This window comes from Mchenga conophoros, linkage group LG3, assembly GCF_057382185.1.
Source record: "Mchenga conophoros isolate Kocher_MC1m ecotype Shallow Benthic linkage group LG3, M_conophoros_male_GT1.1, whole genome shotgun sequence".
Lineage (NCBI taxonomy): Eukaryota > Metazoa > Chordata > Actinopteri > Cichliformes > Cichlidae > Mchenga > Mchenga conophoros.
This window is the reverse complement of record NC_140528.1, coordinates 76,428,973-76,453,001: the sequence shown is the minus strand read 5'-3', so window position 1 is coordinate 76,453,001 and position 24,029 is coordinate 76,428,973. Positions and strand designations below refer to the sequence as shown.

General features: G+C 43.9%; 1 protein-coding gene across 1 annotated transcript in view; it reads left to right on the top strand.

The window, feature by feature from the left end:
- efnb3b (ephrin-B3b) overlaps positions 1-24,029 on the top strand; it is an 87,366-nt gene that overhangs the window by 40,307 nt on the left and 23,030 nt on the right. Inside the window, exon 2 of the mRNA XM_085267305.1 lies at positions 1,294-1,583. Within this exon, the coding sequence (XP_085123431.1) occupies positions 1,294-1,583 (290 nt within the window). The remainder of the gene's footprint in view (positions 1-1,293; positions 1,584-24,029) is intronic.

Sequence of the window (24,029 nt, the reverse complement as noted above, 5' to 3'; positions counted from 1 at the left end):
TTCTGGTTAAAAAGACCTTCGTCTACCTACTATTGCCAGCTGCAGTATTATTCAATTCAGTTTTATTTATATAGCACCAAATCACAGCAGCAAATGCCTCAAGTTGCTTTATATTGTAAGGTAAATACCCTAAAATAATTAGGAAATAAACCCCAACAATAAGGCGACCCTCTAAGAGCAAGCACTTGGTGAAATGGGAAGGAAAAACTCCCTTTTAACAGGAAGGAAGCTCCAGCAGAAGCAAGGGGTGGGAGGGCAGCCATCTGCTGGGACTGGCTGGGTGACGGGAGGAAGACAGGACAAAAACACACTGTGGAAGAGAGCCAGAGATTAATAATAACTAATGATTAAATGCAGAGTGGTGTGTAAGCACAAAGTGAGTGGAGAATAAACACTCAGTGCATCATGGGAATCCTCAGCAGCCTAGGCCTATGACAGCATAACTAAGGGACCGATGGAGAAAACATGAGATCATCTGTAGGCAGCCATTAATATACCTGATCAGTACATGCTAATTTTTGTGACAAAGGTAGCAAGAATAATTAGCTAAAGGAACAACAGGCCCTCTCTGAGGAAGTATAAAAGAATATAAAATTTATCATATAATGCTTAAAATAGAGCCACATATAAATAATTTCATGCTACAAATGATAAAAAAAAAAAAGCACAAGTCCTGTTAAAAAGATGTGTAAGAATCAAGGACATGTTTCTTTTCTCTGTCACAGCTGTCCCATTCAAGTAGATGAGATAACTTTGGCCAAAATAGGTATTTTTTTTAAGCGAAAAAGCTTCCTTTTGAATACTTCTGATTATTTTAATATCTGCTTAATCTCAAAGGCACCAGATTTTGATTAGTTACAAATATCTGTGAACTCACGGGGATTCGTTTACAAAAGAAAATGAGTGGTTTTCTAACAGCTGAATCCTTTTTGGCTTCAGCGGTGGTTATTTTCCCCGCGTGAATCATCAATTTGTGGTTATATTTCCTGCGTTTTTCTCCACCACCTTATGGGGTCAGCGGGGGATTGCGTGAGCTTGTGTAGTAAAAATTTATTTGTGCAGTTGACTGCACAGCAGTTCCTCTGCAAAGGCACCTGTTCCCTGTGAAGGACACAAAAACCAGGATAGGAGAAGGAGAAACGGTAGCGCTAAAGGACCCATCTGTTGCTCATTCAGCAGCAAGGACAGGTGGCTCTGAACTGTTTATAAAGACTTTAATTAATGATTCTCTGCCTTTCTCTCCCTCCGTTGCCTCCTTTCTGTTTTTTTTATCTTCGTCTCTCCTTCCTTTAGATTCAGAGACGACAAGGGCTACGTTCTGTACCCTCAGATCGGGGACCGGCTGGACCTCATCTGCCCTCCTCTGGACACTGCCAGGTCCACGCCGGAGTACGAGTTCTACAAGCTCTACCTCGTGTCGACGCGGGAGCAGGCGGACCGCTGCGAAGTGATGGGACCCCCCAACATCGTGCTCACTTGCGACGAGCCCACCCGCGAACGCCGCTTCACCATCAAGTTCCAGGAGTTCTCGCCCAACCTCTGGGGCCACGAGTTCAAGAGCATGCAAGACTACTACATCATCGGTGAGTGGAGGACCCTGACCAAACGCTGGGTCGATGTGTGTATGTTTGTTGAGCCTTATTTGCAGTGTGCGGTTGGTGTCGGTTGGAGGGCGGGGGGTTGTTATGATTGCATGGTTGATTTCTGATTGTGCCTGAGTGTGTTTGTTTATTTCAGAGATGATAGCGCTGATTGGGCGGGTGTGTTTACAATAATTAGGTTTGAGAATTGCGTGTGATCCAGCCCACAGGCGGAGATACAGTACAGGACAAGCACTGCACTAAAAAACAAGAAACACAACAAAACAAAACATTCATGACATTTGAGGGTTTTTTTCCCCCAAATGAAGTAAGATGTAGATTTTTTCACTAACTATTTACTCACCTAAAGTTTCACCTCTGTGGGATTACCACGCTTTCTTGTCTCTTCTTGCAGTATCTCTAGATGTGCTGCATGTGTGGGATTTTGTGTTTAGCGGTTAGATTCGTATCGAGATGCTGTCGGTCGTTGCGAAGCCCTCTTTGTCCCACAGCGCCGGGCTCGGGCCTGTTTATTGTTACTGCCAGCCTTAGACGGTGACCACAGATGGTGAGGCGCCGTTTGTTTTGGTTTGTTCAAAAGGCTTGTTTGGAGTTTAGCCGTGCGGATGACCCGATGAGGTCACCGAGGCGAGCGAGGCCAGGTGTCTGTATCGGACGGAACGATCGGCGGGTAAAGTTTGCGTCAACTGAAACATGTGGGTTGTTTTTAAATGCGGACCTGGGGCCAACTGGAGCAATGCACGCAACACATAGGGATCACACTCAAGTGCATGTATACACACACGCCCACGAGTTTCTAGTACAAACACAGGCGCTGTAAAAACACCTCGGGAGTGAGACAGCGAGCAGGATAGACAAAGAAAGAGAGAGCGAGAGACCCTGATTCCCATAGCTCCCCTCCCACGCACCTGCGAGGTCTATTCACTCAGGTGTGCAAATGCTCTTTTCATTTCTTTTCGTCTGCCGGTGGAAAATAAAAACCTAAAAACGACAGAAAGAGGAGAGCTAGGAGGAGGAGGAAGCTGGGACAGAGCTAGAAAGGCAGACAGACAGAGAGAGAGAGAGAGTACAGAAGAGACAAAGAGAATGTAAGATTTTTCCAAGTCTGTGAAGTCCCTCGTGCCTTTTGGTGTTCCATATTTGTTCACCTGTTTCAGGTGTGCTCGGTTTTTTACTATCAGTCCACAAAAGTGGCGTGTTTGTGAAGAGAGGCGAGGCTCTGGGCACATTTCTCCTTTACCCTGCGTCGATATCAGCTCACAAGTGTCTCTCTCTGATTAGATGTGAGTGAGCGAGATAGCGTGTCGTGGTGCAGTAAACCGTCGTGTACTGTATGTACTGTAGGGACGTGTGTATTGGCGTATGTGCGCCCAGAATCTCGCCCTAATAAGTAGGGAGGAAAATGAATGCAAGCCTCACTTCCTGGTAGATGAATTAGTAACGGACTCAATATTGAGAGGACCCGAGCAGCCATCGAGTATCACAGGAATGTTGTCCTGTGGTTTCAGTAATCCGGTTTTGAAGCCTTGAGTTTGGTATTCCGACTCGCAGCATCTTTGTTTTTGTAGCTGTAAGCGACCATATTTGTATAAGAAGGCGCACGCTAAGTTATTAGCTAACCTTAGAAAGGTTTAATAGGAAAAACACAATTCAAAAACTGTATTGCTTAGACATAGATACCTGCTAATTAGTTCCAAGTAACAAACAAATACAACAGTAGAACGTTACTAATGGCACAAATGTAGATAAAGAAATCAAATGCAGTAACTAGTAGACAGATACTGATATATCCACCTGATAGTCAAAGTAAGCATGTCCTATGTGATACATAACTTTACAAGGGGGCACGCCTTTTATAATTCAATTTAAGCAGATAAGTCGTATAAATAAATCTCCTCTCGCTGTTGTCCTGAAGGGGGTTTATTTATAGAGACTAAAGTCAGGCTGCAAACTGTTTTCTCACAGAAAGTTGGAAATTTTAACATGAAAATCTAAGAGATTGACTCTCTGTTGCAGACTGCCACAAGTGGTCTTTAGAGGAACTGTAGTTTTAATTTTTTTAATAGAAATGTAGACAAAACATGACCTGAAATGTGTTCCCATTTTCATGTCTTTCTATCTTGACTGTTCCCTGTCATACTTACACGACTGAACAGTTAAAGATGTCGAACACGCCCAGTTCCCTCCACGTGAGAAGAGTCAAAGTAGAATTTAGTTGTTGCCATGAAACATTTTGCGGGGCCGCGTAGGTGTAGGGTTCACATCTTTTCCTCCGACCTTTTATTTCGCTCCCCCTCTCTTCTGTACCCCAACCTGACAACCAGGTGTCCAGAGATAGAAACACCTTTATCTCCACTCACAGCCCAGACTGATCGATTGACAGCTCCAGCCCGATCGATGACGGCTGCAGCACAAGGTCACGCGCGCACTCTCGCTCTCATACGCACACGCAGAGGTTTACTCCCAGATTTGTAGAGAGACTCGGATAGGTGAGGGGGAGTATCCGATCGTAGAGAGCATTCGGTCCTGATAACTTATTGACGACATCGAGAGATCGCTTGTGTTTAGTGAGCAACCGGGCTTTGATCATGTGTCCTTAATGAAGAATCGCACCGAGTCTCTTACCAGAGCTTGTGTGTACTTAATGAGGTTGTGAGATAATTAATAACTGCTAATCCTGCTGCTAATTTAGTGCCACATATCTGCTGTCGCCTGTGTGCTAACCCTATAGGGAGAATATTGCACACGCTGAACACAGCGTGAACTATGGCTTGTCCCTGAATTTAGTTAAATGTATGTTTGCGGGCGTGTGTAAAGGCACCGATGTATGCAGAAGCCTCAGGGAAATCTGGTTTTAATTAACCTATAGCATAGTGTGATTTAATTTGCACACTGCAGACTGGGCACAAGCGAAAAGCATATGCGTGGTAATGCGGAGTTGCTGGCTGGTGGAACAGCAGGAGGAAACTCGGCAGTAGAGGTTAATTTAAAGTTAAACCTATTACAGATTACCTGTAACTTGCTTAAAGCCCACTGGGTGATTAGTTTCCCCTGCAGTTTGGCTCTCGAGTAAACACGCGGTAAATCAAAGCAGAAGCTCCGTGATTTGATTTTCACATTGCAGTCGTCGACAAGTGCCGTCACTGATCATCGCACGGGAAAATAACCCTTACGCGTCGACGAAAATCTCACAAGGAATCTGGAAAAAGGGGAAACTTGTTTTTGCAGTGTCTAACGCGTCACAGATGCTGCTGCTTTGTAATCAAATTACTTGAATCCTATTAAATGTTATTCTTCACTTCCGTATCCTGGGGAGAGGAGCGAAGCAGCGGGGAAATTGATTTGTCATACTTATTGATTGATGTTTGCATTCATAACATGAGGTCAGAGTTTATGTAAGCCCATTTCTCTGTCACGCTCTCCCGTCTTGTGTTTTGCCGCTTGCTCGTCTTCTCCACCGTTTTAGTTTTTTTTTAACCCCTTTTACAAACAAACACACACACACACACACACACACACACACACACACACACACACACACACTCAGTGCATCAACCCCAGACTGCAGATCAAGCCTTTCTCTGCTTTTAATGAATCCTTTGAAATCAGGCGCCAAAGCCTTGTGTAACGCACACTTTATGCATGCATGCATGAGCAGACATAGAAAGTCTGCACAGTTAAAGTGCGGTCTGGATGACGTGTATCCTAATGAGAACTTCAGGAGGAAGCCATCTCCACACAGCTTATTGGATTTACAACTAAAAAGACACTTTAGGGAAATTATTACGAAACTTCCTTTTTTTTCACTTCACTCTGGCGAACCCAAGTTATGTTAATTGTTCCTCTTTTGTTTATCTGCTTTTGGACTTTTGTGTTTAAAAAAAATAAATCAACGTGCTCTCCAGACCGGTTGCTGTGCCTTGCTGGATAATCCACAGACCTCACTATGAACTGCTTTTATCTGAAGCGACAGTCCCAATAAAATCTGAGGACAGTGTGTTTTATGGATTAGCCAGAGCTTTTTGTAATTTTGGCGAACATATCCTTAAGCACCCAGTTTCTTACAGATTAATTCAAAGTGACAAAGGTGCACGCTGTATTATCTTGGGAGTGTTTGTTTACAGATAAGCCTTATGCGATATTGAAATGCATTTGCAGAAGAAGGACGAGGACAGAAAATGATCATGGGCTGTATATCAAAGAAGGATAAGCCCGATGCTTTGACCTGTTGGTTTTTGACCTTGAGAACGTTTAAGCTTCTGGTTTAGCTCCATTTTCTGGAACCAGAAGTCACAATGAGATTGGATTATTGAGTGGATCGTCAATCCATCAGCTAATGCTAGCAAATATTATGTGACTTAGATCTCAGATCAGTGGCGGTAAAGCTCCCTCTGTCTTGGTACACCTCTCTATCGACTTTAAACCTTAACAAAATTCAAAAGGATCAATTATTTAAAAATTGATTCAATCAATCAACCAACCAACCAACCAACCCCAGTGAGTTTCTTTTGTATCAGGCTGTAAACATAGAAGTCTTTGAGGACTCACTCACCTCTAGAGGAAGCCTTAAGTGGTCACTGGAAGAAATGCAGTTTTTGGTATGTCTGCATTAGCTGTATTTCTAATCTGAGGTTGGTACTTGTCAAAAATGTTCACTTTCAAAACTTGTACGTTGATCTCACTTAAATGTGCTTTCCTGTAATTCTTTATTGTGTTGTAATTCAATATGGCCCTGGTCCTGGGACCTCACACATAAATTTAAAGCCAGAGGCGAGGACAGCCACAGTGAGATCAAAAAATAGAACAGAGCAGGCATCAGCCACAGCAGACCAGCGTGAAAGAAGAGGCTGAGGCTGAAGGGAATTGCAAAGCAGCTTGCAGCACGAAAAATGACATCACCAGTATGAAATTTGCCAACTCGATCTGTTGAAAGGTATTAGATGAGCATCAGCTGATGTGGGCTGGCATTCAGATCACCTGACCTTCAGGCCCAGCTTGACTTTTGTGGCCGGCCTGAAGTAATGCTGTGCTTGATTTTATATCAAAAGGGACACCACCCTTCTTCACAATAAAGCTGGCTAGAGCTCATTTCAAGTACCAGGCATGACTGTTGAGTGATGAAAGCGACTGGGAAAGATAGCTAACTCAGAACAAGGGAGACAAAAGAGGGATGGTGTCGGAAGAGACTTTGATAGAGTATGAATATGTTGTGCATGCTGAGGGATCAAAGCTGAAGGGACAGAGCAAATAGTAAGAAGATGTCAGACAGTTGTGGGCCGGTCCTGATGTGCGTGCCTGATGTGAATGGGGTGTGAGTGTCAGCTGATACACCACCAGAGCACACCACTCATCTGGAGTGCGACACTGAAACAGCTCGGTCACTTCCAATCACTGCTGCTGCTGTCAAGGACATGGCAACAGGCGCGCGCACACACGCACGCATGTTTGAACACACACTGACTTACAGTGAATAATCGCACTCTTGATATACATATGACCTTGCATGTGAGCGAACTCTTTCTGTCTCTCACCATCTAACACACCCACCCACCCGCACGCACAGACACCCACAAATGGCAGTAATCCTCCTCGGTGCCCACTCTAACATATGCACGCTCACATCACCGTACACAGGGGCATTTTCAGAAATGTATGCACTCACACACACTTCGCCACTCCGTGCAGAGCTGTGGTCGCAAACACACACAAAACGCTCTCAAAATAGCTGCCGCGCACCCACCCACACCCGAAAAGACACAGGAACATATGCACAAGTGCGCACAAAGTTTAGTCAGATCCGCGGTGGGGAACGGGTCAGTCGCCGTGGGACTCCGGTGTTGTCGTTGCACGCCGAGACAGATGGCAGAGCGTGTATGAGTGTGCGCACATTTGTGGCAGGTACAGGTATGAAAGCATATGTGGACGTTTTGTGTGTGTGTGACTGCGCGGTTAGCAGGTGCATGTATGGATATGTAGCATTGGCATATTTTTCTGTGTTTGCGCAAGAGCATGAATGACTCCCAGCGGTGTGGTTACGGAGCAGGGCCCCCAGAGCACGGTGCTTGCATTTGCACAATGGCCGAGATAAACAACCTCACCCCACTAATATGAATAATAGAAGAGCTGACTGGAGCCTGCAAACCGAGAAAAAAATCTGTTTGTGCATATTTGTGTGTGTGTGTGTGTGTGTGTGTGCGTGTGTGTGTGTGTGTGTGTGTGTCGTTTCTAATTTTTTTTTTTTTTTTGTGGGAAGTTTACTGATATGTTGGTGCATGTGTTTATTTGGTAGCTATTTAAATGTCACAGCTTCTCACTCTGCAAATTTGAGTTTCTCTCTCCCACTCTGTTGTATTCCTTTTCTCTATCCATCGGTCATGGTTTCTGCTCTCTATCATTTTGTGATTTTTAAAATTTTTTTTATTGATATATATGTTCTGGGCAGCACGGTGGCACGGTGGTTAGCACTGTTGCCGCACAGCAAGAAGGTCCTGAGTTCAATTCCAACATCAGGCCGGGGTCTTTCTGTGTGGAGTTTGCGTGGGTTCTCTCCGGGTACTCCGGCTTCCTCCCACCGTCCAAAGACATGCAGCTTGTGGGGATAGGTTAATTGGATAATCCAAATTGTCACTAGGTGTGAATGTGCGAATGAATGTGAGTGCGAATAGTTGTCTGTCCCTGTGTGTTGGCCCTGCGACAGACTGGCGACCTGTCCAGGGTGTACCCCGCCTCTCGCCCTATGACAGCTGGGATAGGCTCCAGCGTCCCCAGCGACCCTGAAAAGGACAAGCGGAAGCGAATGGATGGATGGATGGATATATATGTTCTTGAGCACATGTCAGACTTTTAGCCTTTAATGGAAAGTTTTGGACAGGGTGGGGCAGTGTGTGTGTGTGTGTGTTTGTGTGGTCTAATTGTTGGACAGCACTGGGTAGCGCGTGCAGACAGGAGTGTTCAATAATGCAGACGTACTCTCTGGTTTATTTATCAGGGTTAAGCTGAAATAAATGACACAGAATCCACATGGGGAAGGGAGGGGCGACAGAAAAAAGGGGGGACGTGGGGCGGGGTTGGGGAGGAGGGGGGGTTAAAGTGGAAGAGTGAGAGACAGACCAAGAGAGAGAAAGATGGAGAGTGACAGCGAAGCGGAGAGTGAAATAGAGAGGAGAGAAGAGACAACAGAGGGGAGAGGAAGCAGAGAGAAACGCTGCACTGCAGCCTAAATGAGCTGCACCTCTCTGCCACTCGACATTACTTTATGATTCCCCGTGTGCATACGTGCGTGGCTGTGCGAGTGTGCGGCACCCAAGTTTGTTTGTGACTGCAGTCGGGAGAGTGAAAGTGAAAGATTCAGGGAAAATAATGGAAGGATGGAACTCAGCTGGGTGGAAGAGGTGGGGAATCCAGGGACTCAGAGAAATCTATATCTGTTGAATATTTGATCAAGTTTAAGCCCTCTGATTTGAGCCTCCTGCCAGGCACTAAAGCAACCAAAGACACGGGGGAGAGGAGAGGAAGAGCTGCAGGAAGGAGCGAGAAACAAGATGACCACAGTGAGGGGCTTTCGGCTAGGGTAGGGGTTGTTTTTATACAGATATCCCGCTAGCATCCAAATGCAGCCCTGTATATGCCGTCTTTACTTCTGTCAATGGGCAGAAGAAGGAATAAACTTAGAGAGGACCTACCTTCATCATTTCCAGTAGTTCTGGGCGATACTGCAAATTTTGGTACGGGGCTCGTACTGCTGATACAGATATTATTACCAATACTTTTATCATATACAGGCAGGTTATGCTGGGGAGAACAGTGTTCAAGACTGCAAATTCTGAACATGTTTTAATGACCACTAAATCACCTTTATTTTTACTTTTCACAGTAATTAGTTAACACAACTGAACACCCCTTTCACCTTTTCATGTTTTTTGAAACTAGGTTTTTTTGGAGACCTGAAATGTAAATGTGTTTTTCTCTAAATGATGTGTATTCCCCGAGTTGGCGAGTGGTTGCTGGCTGTTGTTGGGTGGAATCGGCAACAAAGCAGACTGCTAGTAGTTCCAGTACACTCACTATCTCACCACCATTCAGTAGTTCAACTTCAAAGGGTTTGATGCAAACGTGAAATAGAGAGAATTTGCCTTTAAACAATAGTGGTGCCTTACTGATGAAGCACCTTTCAAAAACACGACTGTGTGCACAACAACTGTCTCTATTTTTGGTTTGCGTTGCACTCTTTCACACGAGTTTTCCATGCAGGCTATAGGCAACTCAGTAATCTAGTGACCAAAGCAGTTTTAATTAGGTTTTCAGTGCAGCGCTATATACTGTACCAGTTTCACCTAACAACAGCAAGCAACCTCCTGCAACCACTTGCCAACCAGTCAAGGAATGCACATTTTTCCATAGCAACCAGTGGTTATCAAGGGCCACTGACTGGTCTCTAGGTCTGCGTGAGTTTAGTTTGAGCAATCGATTTCACAGCCTTTAGTGGCGATGTCCAGTAACCAGTCGGGCATAGTTTACTCATTTTGCCATAGTGGGCAGTGTTTGCCACGTAGTTTCCAACCAACCAACCAACCAACCAACCAACCAACCTGTGTGACTGAGGTCTAAGTAGAAAACATCAAGCAATTAAAGCCCTCTGAGCTCCATCATTCAAAAATTTGACCATTTAATAAGAGCGTCCACCACTGGAATAATATCATGTCTTGATGATAAAACAAATTGAAAAGCATAACAGGTCTACTTTACCGACCTGCTGAGAAACTAGTCATGTATATATTGTTACATTTACGGTAACAATCAAACTTTCAACCCCACTTTGTTATACAGTTTCTTTTTAAAAGAGTAATCTTTGGTAGTTTAGTAGAAAAACTGAATCGGCTTAGCTGAGAACTGAAGCAAAGTCACAGAAACGGTATGATGTCTGTTTGTCAAAGCCCCATTAGGCTGAAAACAGGTGACAACTGAACTGGTGTCCATCTCATCCTATTCAGGCCTTGAGCAGCGTGTTAGTGGATGTTTCCCATCTCTGATCAGCACTTACTTTATTTAGTTATGGCTGTCAGAGCTTCAACGAGTCAAATTCCTCATGAATCTTAATGTATATGAAGCTTTATAAAAGACGGTAAGCAAATAAAGTGAGTAAAGAGGATATCTGGTTCATTCTCAGTTAATTGCATTTTTCGACTTAAGTTCTGCGACTCGCTGGTGTGCGAAAACTCAGCTGAACTCTTCACCTATTTAATTTTTTTCCTTAGAAATTAAAAATAGGAACCTGCACACAAGCGCTCTCTGCCATTCCGACCACACAGAATAAAACCGTGTTGTACATTTTTCAACCTCAAGTGTTTTTATGCTTTCACATCTTTTGTGGCCCTCGGGGGACATGCCTCCAGTTCGCTCCGAGCCAGCCCTCGACAACTATTTTGAGGTGGACCCGAGACTGCTTTTCTAGCCTGCAACACATTTTTCACACTCTACTAAACACGTCGAATTCTTGGGGCGAACAGCCTCAGTTAAACTCTCATGTGTGAAAATAGCCTCAAATAAAGTGCAAAAGTGGAAAATGGAATAGAATAGGCCAGCAGGGGTTTGGTGCAACGGATCCAACTAATTTCCGCCCAAGAGATAAAGTTTATCTGCATCTCTAAATGGATAAGAGAAAGTGGATAGAAGGAAGAATGACTCTATTAAAAATAATAGCAGTCATCTCAAGTGTTTTAAAGGATTATGCTTGATATTCCTCTGAGGTTCTCTGCATGGGTCTTTAGTGTATTCACAGAAATATCTAAACACAATTAAATACAGTGTGCAGATCCCACAAAACCACTGTAAACATGCACCATATGCTGACACCTATACCGGTGGTAAAAATAGGACAAAGACATTTCTGGTAAAGTAAAACGAGGAGAGGGACCAGAATGAGCTGATGTGAAGTGACACTGGGAGAGAGCGAGGGATATTTGGGCAAGAAAAAAAGAGGAGAGACATAAGAGAAAGGGGAGGGGAAAAAAAAGAAGAAAAAAAAGATGTGTGCTGAGTGTGAGTAAGAGAAAGTGACAGATCGCCTGGCCGATTTAGGTCAGCAATCAGAGCTGCGCTACTGTCTGCGAGATTGGCTCTGCGTGTGTGTTTTGGTATGTGCGTGACGTTGGTTCAGAGCTTATGTGTGTGTGGGCGGCGGGTGCATTTGTGGGTGTTTGTGTGGGATTGCGTGATTTTGTACGGAGGGCTGATGCTGCTGTGTGTGTAAGTTTGTGTACTGGGGTAGGGGTTGATTGCATGAGTGAGTGTGAATACGTCTTTCCTGTTAAAGGTCAGACAAGAAAAATCCTTCCCTAATTGGACTGGGCCTGGTTAACGTTGTATGATTCATTTAACCTTCCTACACTGTATGTCTCAGACATACACAAATACACACACAAATACGCATACATTTCTCGTTCCCCGTCGCGACTTGGTGAACAAAGGCATCATTGTGCTGCTACCTTCTGCTGAGGCAGAAGGATGTGTTTCCTGGCAATCAGGCACGGCGGAGGTGGTGAAGGGGGGTTTAAACAAGCACACCTCTCAGCTGACCTCTGCCATCAGTAGAACGTATTACCCCGCTAATATAGCCTTGATTTAGTGCCTAGGTTCACGCAAACATGACCTCTGATCAACATAATGAACATGTTCACACAGACAGATGTGTAGCCGCATACACAAACGTGTGTGTGTGTGTGCATTTGCTTGCACACACGCTAATGACATTTGTGTTGAAACGTTTTACGATAACCCGTCTGTCCTCCCCTTGAATTGCTCACCGTTTTGGGAACATACAGTTATTCTTTTTCTCAGTGTGGGCTAAAAATTGCCTTGAGCAAGCGTACGGTTGACCTAGCTTAACATAACAACTGCAAACAGTACAAAGCTGCTTGGTTGACTCTACTGAAAGCAGAAAGAAAGGACCTCTAATTGTTTTTTTTAATTAATTTTTTAAAAAGTCCAAATTAAATCAATTTTGTAATTAAATGTTCAAATTCTTGCCTGGCGTTAGCATGTGTTTAGCCTAGCTTTGCATAACGGAAGGAAGTGTGGGTGTGATGACATTTTGACAATAACCATGCCATTTTAAAGGCAACTGAATAACCATATGATGTCATTAATACATGTATATAAAATATCCAGCACCTTAACCTTCCAGTTAATAAGTTAGCTATAAGGTAGTAGCTAAAAAGCCAGCTAGCTAGTGTATTGCACTACTCCTAGACAAAACATGAGGGAGAGATTTTTTTTTTTTTTACTTAAAAAAATTATTTCTAAGCCTCAATTTGTATTTTGAGTGTAATTAATTTGCTAAAAATGTACAAAACACACATCAAATAAAGTTAAAGTTTTGGCTAGTAGCATTTTTTTTTCCTCAGCGTTTCTACATATTATACATTTTTCATACAGTGGTTACATCAGATAATTTTTTTCACAATAATCATTAAAAACTTGTTGTGACAGACTTGACTGGAAGCTTATACATAGACCAACTAAAAAAATAAATGAAATTGAGTTAGAATTGGAATTAGACGTCAAAGGTGTTTAATGTTGTTCGTTTAAGGTAAGGTTAACACAAAGTTGCCATGTCTGGACTTGAGCAATATATTTACTCTACACAGACTGAATTTTAGGTTAATCTCTCATCAAAGTCTCAGGAAAGAAAAACTTATATTCGTGTTTCCCAAAAATATCCAATCATTCCTTTAAAAGAACAAAAGAGCGCAGACACACTGCCGGTGCTGTTTTTGAGGAGAAGAGTTTGTCTCTGGCACGTGTGAAGCAGATTACTATGTTCTTGGAGCGTGATTGGACCCAGCAGCTGTTCAGTTGAAGAAGATGGAGAGGAAGACGTAGAGAGGGAGGAGAAAAAGTAAGGGAGCGAGGGAGAGCGAGAGAGCAAATTATAGGGAAAGAGACAAGCAAGAAGAATTTGAGCACACACAAGAAGAAAGGGAGGGACTGGGAGAAGCAGAGGAAGGGTCTGCGGCGGACGGCGTGGTGAAAGAAGGGATTTTTTGTGCTCTGTGACGAGACAGTTGAAGAAGACTTTGTTGACACTCAGAGGAGCAAGAAGGCCCACGGCTCAAAGACACAAGGACAAACAATCAGCTGCAAATCCTTTTTAACCACCATTTAAGCAGCCCTAATTACCCCAAAAACTCCACAAAGAACATCATTATCACGCTGCGCTCGTGCGTGTGCGCGTTGTGTGCGTGCATGCATGTGTTCTCCACTTGTTTATTGAAGAGAGATTCATTAGCGGACTGGATGTTTACTTGTTCTCGACTAATCGTCATTGTTGTGAGATACTTTGGGTGAATTTCACAAATACAACAAGCCATTTGCTGCAGATTTTTTTTGTTTTGGCACCCCCCCCCCCCAGTCAGAAACCCTCCGCCTTTATTGGTCAGAGGATCTCTCTCTCTCTCTCGCTTGCTCTCTCTCGCCCTCAGGGTGGCTTGTATTTTACTCGAGGTTCAACCAAAGCCAAAAAACAGCTTAATTTGATGCATGTTGTCCGCTCTGGAGAGCCAAGGGTTTGATAATTGTTCAGAATGCGCCGAACGTGCGAGCCAAAAAGGCCGGGGCACTGGAACGGGCGGTGGACCTAATGGTCCTGATGCTGTCACAGTCCGTGTAAGTCTTTGTGATGCGCCGCGAGTCCAGACAGGGCGAGGCGCAGTGGTCGCAAATCAGCAGCAGGGTTTGGCGTCTTGAATGTCACAGGCAGCAGAGCACTGAGTAAGCGATACAGTGGAGAGTTTGAGATGAAGACAACTTGAAGTAGTCCCCGTAGTTCCAGTATTAATCCTCTCTGTTCCCTCTGGGAGGGTGTGGGGGGGCTTATCTTCCATATTAGTACCACACATCTGCTCTTGCAGTATGTGCTGATTATATATTGATGTTGAGGGGGTGGATAATTGAATACCCTTGTCATTTCTCCACTTCAGACTATCTCAAGTAGATGGGGGGAGCTAGTTTTTTACTTCTGTGCGCATATATGTGTGTGTGTGCCCATTTGTGTGCAACACCCTTTTGTCCGCCTGCAACCCCCCGGCTCCAGCTTCAGATCCGGGCCCTAACCACGGCTCCAGCCCTGCTAACCACTGGTTTAATATATGCAATTAAGAAGCTAATTAGAGTAATTAATTCAGCCAGGGCCAAGGCCCAGCCTGGCCCCTATTCACAGCTTTGGAACTGCCATAATCCTCCTCCCTCTGCACACACGCGCACACACACACGCATACTAACCACACAAAGAATAACACACACTCAGACGCTGCTATGCCCTCATTATGAGCGGGGTCTTTGTTAGCTGTGTGTGTGCGGTGCCAGAGAAGTCGGAGATGAAGAAAAGGGCGTAAATAAAGACAGAGGAAAAGTGAGGCAGTCAGTCCGCTGTAATGAGTGAAAACAGTGAACTAATTCATTGGCACCTCCAGCCGTGCTCGGCTGCTCTCTTGGTGGCGCTGCGAGGGAAGTGGGCCCCGTTGTGACAGAATAGCATCTTACCTCATCATTTAGCAACAGTTCCGCCGCCGCCGCCGCTTCAGGAGGTCGGCTCGCCTTATTTTTATTGGTTTAACCTTTATTTATCCGGGTTTGTCCGCCTGAAGATTAAAGCACTGCTTTTACTACCATGACCTCGCCAAGAAAGCACCATTACATTATTACAGGTCCTGTTCAAATTATTTCAAGCCTTAATTAAGAGAAAAGACCTATTTATTTTTATTTTATTTTACAGTATAACAAGGCAGGCGGGGTGGTTTGTTAGTCTTCGGTGATTCATATGCACGCCATAAACCTTTGATAGCTTGCATTTGGCTTGGCTCTCGCTGTACAGAAAGAAGAGGCAAAGTAATTCCAGGTTTTGTTATTTTTGGAGTGTGATTAGGAAATGTGTGATGAATTGAAGATTAGAGGAGCGGGACAGATTTACAGCACGCTGTTTTAAATGGATTACTGATAAAGTAATCGAAGAAGTTCTGGCGACGGCGCTCGGGAAGAAAAAGGTCGCTCAACCCACAAATATGACACCGAGTGACAAATTAGTCATAGTTTATTTAGGGTCTGCGCTTTATACGAAATGCTTACACCATTCTGCGTATTTGCTGGGATTTGGGTTGCCTGTTTTTTTCTTTTTTAACCACTTAGCAGTCCTGTGGAACTGATATTTTTAGCTAAGTACCCCTCGTTTGAAGACATTGACGTTGAAGTGCACTCTCTTTGCTCCCTGACTGCAAAGAGTACATCCCACTTATATCAATCCTTATACCAGCTAATCAGTTCTTGTTATGTGAGTTTTTTTGTCAGTCACTTGGTGAGTGGAAAATATCTTCCATCTGTCATGTTTTGGCATACTTTGGCAGCTTAAAAAGAATTCAGGCCTTTAAAAGAGCTGCTAGCAGTCCTTGGAGGTAAGAGTAGTGGGCTTGTGATCCTGCGGGAGCTTGGTGTTCTGTGCTGTCAGTGCTGTGCGTGTGAATGGCACATTTAAAATATGAATTAGCCTTAGCCGTTTTTACACTAGAACCTGGCACTTGACCCCGTTAAAAGTTTAACTCAGGTGGGAAACTCTTTCTCTGCTCAGTCTTCTCTAGCTCTGTCATTTTGTATGTCTGTCACTCTGTCGCCAGCTCTTTTTCTGCACGAAACCCCCATTACTCTTTTAGACGCTCCCTCTCCCCGTCTTTCAGTTCTCTGCAGCAAGTCGAAAAGCTGCACAGAAAAGCGAGCAGAGCAGAGACGTGCATTTTTTTTGTCTCCATGAGAAAATCCAAATCTTTTCTATAAGTTGGATAGACTGAGCTCTTTGAAAAGTACATAAAGTACATGTCGTGCTAAGTTTTAGTGTTGCACTCTACTCGAGTCGCTTTGCTTGATTCAAATTCAAGTTCAGACTGGTTATCTTGTCCAGATCTTCAGTTCAGACACTAAAAAAAAAGGTGATCAGGTGGCCCAGGATTGAATGGCAGGTGGGCGGGGCTTCTCTGCTCTCACTGAGAGCACTGTCAAAGGGGTTAGTTGTACATGGCCTGATCTTATCACTATGAAACTCTGGGCCATTTCAGGATGCACAAGTCACAAAATAAAAAGCAGCACAGACTCCAAAAGGGAAACCAAGTACAAGCATCTGTCCTACAAAAGAGCACTTAAGCGAGACGGCGAGTCTTTACTAACAAAATAAAAGCACGATAACCAGTTTGATATCATATCATATATTTTCAGGGATGGTTTTTTTATCCTCATAGTGAGTGGGTACAGTACAGCATTTCCCTTAAGGGCACTTTGACTGAACAATGGATCCATCCCGCGACCCTTCATTTAAAGGGTCAGCGACAGATATCGATTTTTATCAAGGTCTTTAATATCTCTCTGCAACTCTGGAGCGATTTTTTAACAATCACGTCTCCGTGAAATTGTTTTGGCATGTAGGAATGTTCCCGAGGTGGTTCTCTTACAGCTAGCAGTTGCCACACGGGTTTATTTTGCACACTTGTTTTTAATCCACCTCAACAAACCTGGCGTTGTGTACTTTATTTCTGCAGCATGAGCGCGATCTTATCGGGTTAATAAAGCTTGTTGAACTTGAAAACTAAGGCGACAGGAAGAGGCAGACGGCTATCTTTCAGCTGTCAGATAAAATAAACCGTGCATCAAACAGGCAAGAATGCAAACAAACCTTAGGACAGCACTGAGTACTAATGAGCACACACACACAGACACACACACGTACTGGTTTTTCCAGACCTACATACTGCAGACAACCGTGGATGATTTCACTTAAGTAAACTAAACCTGGAGACTAGATGCTAAAACATGCATTTGAGGGGGGGGTGGGGAAGGTTGTTGGTGGTGGTGTGGATGCACTATCTCACACACAGACACACACAATGTTATGTATCCACCCCAGGACATGCTCGTGACGTGCAAATAAGATTAAATGCACAAATGTAAACACACTTAAACTGAGGACAGAGTGACACATGCAGAGTGCAAATACACCCACATTTCTGCAAAAAAAGCAGAGACAAGCACAAGCGGGAATTTGCGCACGCAGACACACACAGACACAAACACACACACATTCAGTTTTAAAGAAAAAGACAACAACAAAAAAACCAGACAGACTGCTGTACAGCTAAACACACAGTTTTTAGCAGGCTGCTTTAATCACAGAGGAGCTAAACAAACCCAACTGTCATCATGCACTTCCTCACACAAACCCACTCACACAGACACACACACATGCACGTAAACAGTATATAATTGCCCTATGCTTTCTGCTGTCCATCATCTTCCCCTTCATATCTCACCCTTCTTTCCACTTTCTCTCTGTCCAATCCCTCCCTCGAGCGGCACACAGGCACAGATGTCAAGATGTATTATTTCTGGCTGGCCGGCTCTCATGTTTTGTATAAGTGTGTGTGTCTTTTTCCTGCTTTCCTCTTTTGGAAACAGGAATAATGTCGGCGGTGGTGGTGAGGGGCGAGACAGGCTGGCGAGGAAGAGGAAGGGTATCGTACTGGTAAAGATTATTTCAGAATTCCAGCAAATGCGCTAAAGTTTACATTACCAAAAGAGCACGCACACACGCGCAGATGCACATCTCACTGTTCTGGTATTGCAGTCATGGTTCAAGGACATTTAAGGCAAGCACACACTGGCGCTTTGTATTGAATCTGTGTCGATCCATTAGAAGGACCTCCCTGCTCGTCGGGATTGCGTTATGGCCGATTCTTGGCTGGTGCATTTAAACACTAAAGCTGAGCCAGGTTCGAAGTGCTTCTGTGTGTGTGTGTAGACAGTGTCTACAGTGCATGACATAGCCAGCCGCTGGTTGAAAGAATGGCATGCAATGAGAAAAGGAAACTTGAGGGAGAAAAGAAAAGAATGTTTTTCTTTGTCCTACAAGCTTACCTATGAGTTGAGGCATTAAAACGGAGAGTCACGGTGGCCCCTAAAATGGAAAGAAATCATAATAGTAATGCAAAAATAAATGGAATAATGTAGGGATAGTCAAACTGTGGCTTTTATGTGAAGAAAATCGAGTTGTAGCTAAGCAGCAAAGCCCATTAATCAGCGGCAGACTGGTCCTGAAGCTACGACACTGCACTGCTGAAAGCAGAGATGTCAAAACTAAGTGAGTAAGTCAGAAAAAGCAGCCTAATGCACTGATTCTGGGGCTGCCCTTTGTGGCCTAAGGGTTAATATGCCAATCGCGATCATTATCATTCCTCATCTCTCTCTAACCTCATTCTCTGTGCTGTTGCTGTCTAATAAAGGCACAATATGCTCCTAATAATTCCCATGGTTTCGAAGCATTTTTTTTCTTCTCTAGAAAATAAAATGCAGCAATATAGCATTTGGTTGCGTAACCCATTTATTGGGTTTAATAAACAGCTTGCTACTGGAAATAGAATGGCCAATTTGGCCCGGGTACTCCAGAGCTACTAGAAGATGCATTAAGTGGAGGAATCTGTGGACAAAACAGTTCTGAGGATGCCCTGGAGGTAAATCGGTAGCTTTAAGGGCATTTCTGTTTGCATTTGCCCGCCAATAGGAAAGCTAATGTAATGTATTAAACAGTTGGGTGGTTGGCATAACAACAACTTGACTATACCAACAACAAGTTGAAGGTTACCGGGATTAGACCTTTGAGTTTGTTATGTGTCCAACTGTTAGTGTTGAAAGCACCCATTGTATGCTATTTGGAGTTAGATAACGTACCATTACAACACAGTGTTCTCTTTATATGTTGTTAGGTAGAACAGGAGTCGCTGACCTCAGCATCCTGCAGCTCCTGCAGAGCAGGTGATGATAACCTCAAAGAGCCGGACTAACCTATCCTTCTGTGGCAAAGGATAGTGTCTGGAAAACAGTATAAGTCCAGATCCACTGTCTTGTAATTCAGCTTCATCATCAGTCTCCCCACTTTGCTTTGCTGTGTGGGAGGCCTGAGGGAGCAAATTGATATATTTGACTTGATGAGTAAAAATCGGGTTATATTTCCGCTGTTGCACGTAGGCTTTATAAAGCGTGGACTTTAATGTCAGTCCAGTTCTCTGTTTGGTGTTTCATTTTTAGAACTAGATCTGGTTTGCACAGCTGTTGCCAAAGTACCTCTGCAATGCCTCAGTTAATACATTTTTATTTATTTTTTAATTATTTTTTAAATAAGGCAGTTGCTGGTGATGCTTATGTCCCTCAAAGGTTCCTTATGTGCTGGAAGGTACGAAAGCTAACAGGAAACAGCTAATAGCAAACATGTATCTGTAGCTTTATATGAATTATTTATATGAACCCATTAACTTGTATCTTTTCATACCTTACAGCACCGATGAGTCCTCTGCTTCTGTTATTTCTGGTCCATCACGTTATTGTCTCCCCAAAAGCACTTTTGTTGTCTTTTGTGTGCTTTCTGTTGTTTTCTTTAGTTGCAGTTTGTTTGACCTCTGACCCTACAGTAGCTATACAGTGGCTAACGTGCTCACCTGGTCACATTTGTAAATTTACAGGTTGGACAGCACTGCGAGCTGCACAAATCCTCCAAAAAGCAGATCACATCCACAGATCTTCAACTTAAAAGCCGAAACAATCTTAAGTGGCTCAGTTTTAATCACCGGAGAAGACAGCAGGCATTTGTAACTCCAGTTTTCCTCCTTGACCAGCAACACTTCACATGAATTCTAGGGAACAGAAAAAAAACTCAATTATCGTTTGTCAGGGGAACACTGGTTCCCCTGACAAATGCATGTTCTGCATTTTCCATTTACTGAGATGAGATGTAACTGTTTAATTTTTCAGATCCAACTTTTAATGCTGCGAGCACAACAAAATCCTGCGCGCTGACTTTGTATCGAGATGTTGGCAGCAACCTCAGGAACGCTGTTTCCAAACTCGGGCAAAGAAAACAGAAAACTACCCGTGACATGGCATAAATAATACGTTTTACTTAAATATATTTTAACAGCTCCTTTAACAACTTCAAAGATGGAACAAGCTAAACTGGTGAACTCTACGCCATCATTACATGTAATTGAGCTTGCCCACCCACAAGCAAATGTTGTTTGATTTTTGTTATTGCTCTCTATCTGACGCTAAATCAAGACGTGGCGTTTTTCTGGTCTGCGACGGCGCTCTATTTTCCAGCGGTGGGCCGGCCAACGAGAGACTGCACCCAAGAGTTTTAGCAGCCGAGCTTAATGATGTATAATGTAGATTAAACCTCTGCTGTGAGGCACTTTAGCTAAAGCCTAAATAAAGTTTTCCTTAATGGCAAATCCAATCGTTTCAAAGGTCTTTCCTATAGGTTCAGTCACGCTTCGGCAGTGGGCCGGACTTGAACAGTTTATCAGCGTAGGGAGAGATGGGAATAATTAGTGCTGTGTGTTTGTGTTTGTGTGTGTGAGAGAGAGTGAGTGTGTGTGTTTCGGTAGATTTTGGAGAGATGAGAGAATCTTAAAGGTGTGCGTGTTTATTAGATGGTGGACTTCAAAGTCGCACTCGGGCTCATTAAAATGTTTGATTGCGTTGGTGTTTATGTGCGTGTTCTTCCTCGAGCGCATCATTTATCACACACACACACACACGCACGCACGCACGCACGCACGCACGCACACACACACACACACACACACACACACACACACACACACACACGCGCACACACACACAAACAAACAGTGTTGTGTTCCAGTGGCTGGCGGCTTTTGTCCTTTCCGAGCTCTCGTGGAGTTCATTAAAAGCCTTAATTAGACTGACAGTTATGTGTAATTACAGTCTTTAAGATGTACAGCTCCTCTGCAGGCCCACTCTGTCACTGCCTCCTTTCAAAAGTCATTGTTTGAAGGGAGAAACTCTGAGAAAGTGTTGGTGCGTGTTTCCGAACCCTAACCTCTGAGTTCTTAGGCTCTGGTTTGCCATTAAAAATCACCCCAGCGACATTTCTCCCAGCCTCCTTCCATCCCACAGATTCGGTCATTGTCCTCTCCTTTCTCACTCACATTTTCGCCCTCACTCCTTTCTCCTCTTCGTTCACACCCTTCTGCTTCCCTTCTTCTTAATTTAGAAACCCCTCCCTTCCCTCCGCCGCCATCTTCCCACTTGCTCGCACTTTCTTTCTCTCCTGCTACATGTCACAGATTGCTGTCACATTCCTCCCTTCAGACCGTTGACCCACTTCCCTCTTTTCAGCATCATTCCTAGCTTCGTGTTTTACCAGACGTTTGTCCTTCACTCGAACAACTTCGCTTCCTATCTGCCCCCCCCCCAAAAAAAATCTATTTTATCAAAAGTCTCATAACCTACATAACGAGCCCAAAAGCAAAGACAAAAAAAAAAAAAAAAAAAGGCCTGGCATTATTTGACTGTCTGTTCCTCAGAATTTCTAAATGATCTTGGCTGGTAGTGTTTCATCATTGTGATTTTTTTTTTAGTTTTTTTTCTATATTTTTCTATGATTGATGTTATTAAAAGTGAACATCAGCTATTGAGTTGGATAGAAAGGAAGCAGTTCAAAGTGCTGTTTCAAATGACTGTCACAGCCACAAGATTTCAAGGGAAAACCTGAAAAGAAATAGAAAATACATGCAGTAGTCTCATAAAAACATGGCCCAAATATACTCCAAAATAGTCATATATATGACTTTAATAATCACGAGGATGAAGCTCTGCTTGCAGCACTCCCAGAAGTGTCTATGAGTGCAGTCAGCACCAGCTACAAAGTTGAGTCAAAGTCACTTACAATAAGGAAATCTGACTGCTGAGTCCCAGAGGGAAGTTTTGGCTTCAGATTCTTACACTGTTTCAAGAGTTGTTTTTTTTATTGTCGTAGGCTTTGCACCCCGTGGCTGAGCAGAAGCCACGTGGCGAGGGTCGCCTCCTTCGCGTCTTCAGCGTATTTGTGGCAAGGCGCCAAACGCTGTAATCCTCCAATGACAAACAATGTCACAGCTAGGTTCTGCCTGAGAGGATGCTCTCTACAAAGGAGGGGATGGCAGGGAGGCTGCAAACACAGAGAGGCAGTAATTGAAAGGAGAGGGGAAACGTTACGAGGGGGGTGCGGTCGGCGGCGGCCGTGTTCCTGAAAATATGACGAAAATACGACAAAGTGACAGGAGACGTGGAAGGGACGAGTTAGCTACAGTTGTATCTTGTTTTCCTCTTCGCCGCACAGAATCCATGCTTAAATTGAGCCAGTAAATCAGACTAATGTGAGACTGCGGGCTTTTATGTGGCGATTGTGTTCTTACGCAGGTGTGCGAATGTGCAATCTCCTGCATTTATGTGTGTGAGCGTGTGGGGGTCTGAGGGTGGAGAGCGAAGGGGGAGGGCTAAGAGGGTGACTTGGTGTACCCAAAAAAAGATAACACGATGAATGATGGAGGCGTTAATCTCAGGAGGGGAAGAGGGACGCGTCGCTCCGCTCCAACACAATCTCGTTGCCTGTGTTGTGTCTTACTGCTTCTTAGTGCTGCTTGATAATGATTGTTTTTGTCGGTAAATAGAAGAAACTTCATCCATTTATTTATTCTTTTAAAAACTCTTTCTGCTCTGGTTTGCCTTGAACTTTAAATACAGTTCAAATGAAAATGAAGTGTTAAATAGAGAAAGAAAAAGAGTCAGAGGTGTTGCCAAGAAGGGATTAAGACCCAGAGACACCTGGGGAGAGCGATGGACACCTGCAGCCAGTGGCTAAACTGACACGAGTTTTGTGCAGGTGGAAATGGACCAGGTGACCCTCAGAGGCTTTTAGATACAGGCTCACCTAAGAGTGGCCTGATGTGACTTTTACTTCCTCCTGCTTCCACATTTTGGCTCGAGTTCAGCTAAGATGTGAGTTAAATTTGGGTTTTACAAAGGAGCGTAAAGCATTGATTTATAACACAAGAACTGATTACCTCGTTTCCATGGCTTCAATTAATCGCTCAACTCTACTCTCTGCAACAGGTGCATGTGAGCGTAACCACCCTGACGCGCCGCTTCATCCTGTTCGAGCCCCCTAGAAAAAACAAAAATTACAGAAGGAAAAGAGTGCTAACATTTTCAGTGTGTCTCGTTTTTAGTGCATTGCAAAGAAGTGGAAACAAAGAGGTCTGCTCAGCAATGAGATGAGGAGATTTGTTTTAATCAGAGCCTTTGTTGATCATCAGATCTTGCAGATTTGCTTGTGCTCAAACTGCTTGCGCCCACGACCTCTGTGATGTAAATGTCAGGAGACGGCGAGTGTCTCACCGCACGCTGAAGCTCGGCTTGTTTGCTTCGCAAATTGGCCGTCTTATTTTGTGTTCAGAAGCCTCTGTATCATTACGCTGTGAGGATGTCTTTATCCTCAGACAAGATACTTGGATGAAGACTTGCTCGACTCCAAAGGAGAACAGAAAAGGACGCAGGAAGAAG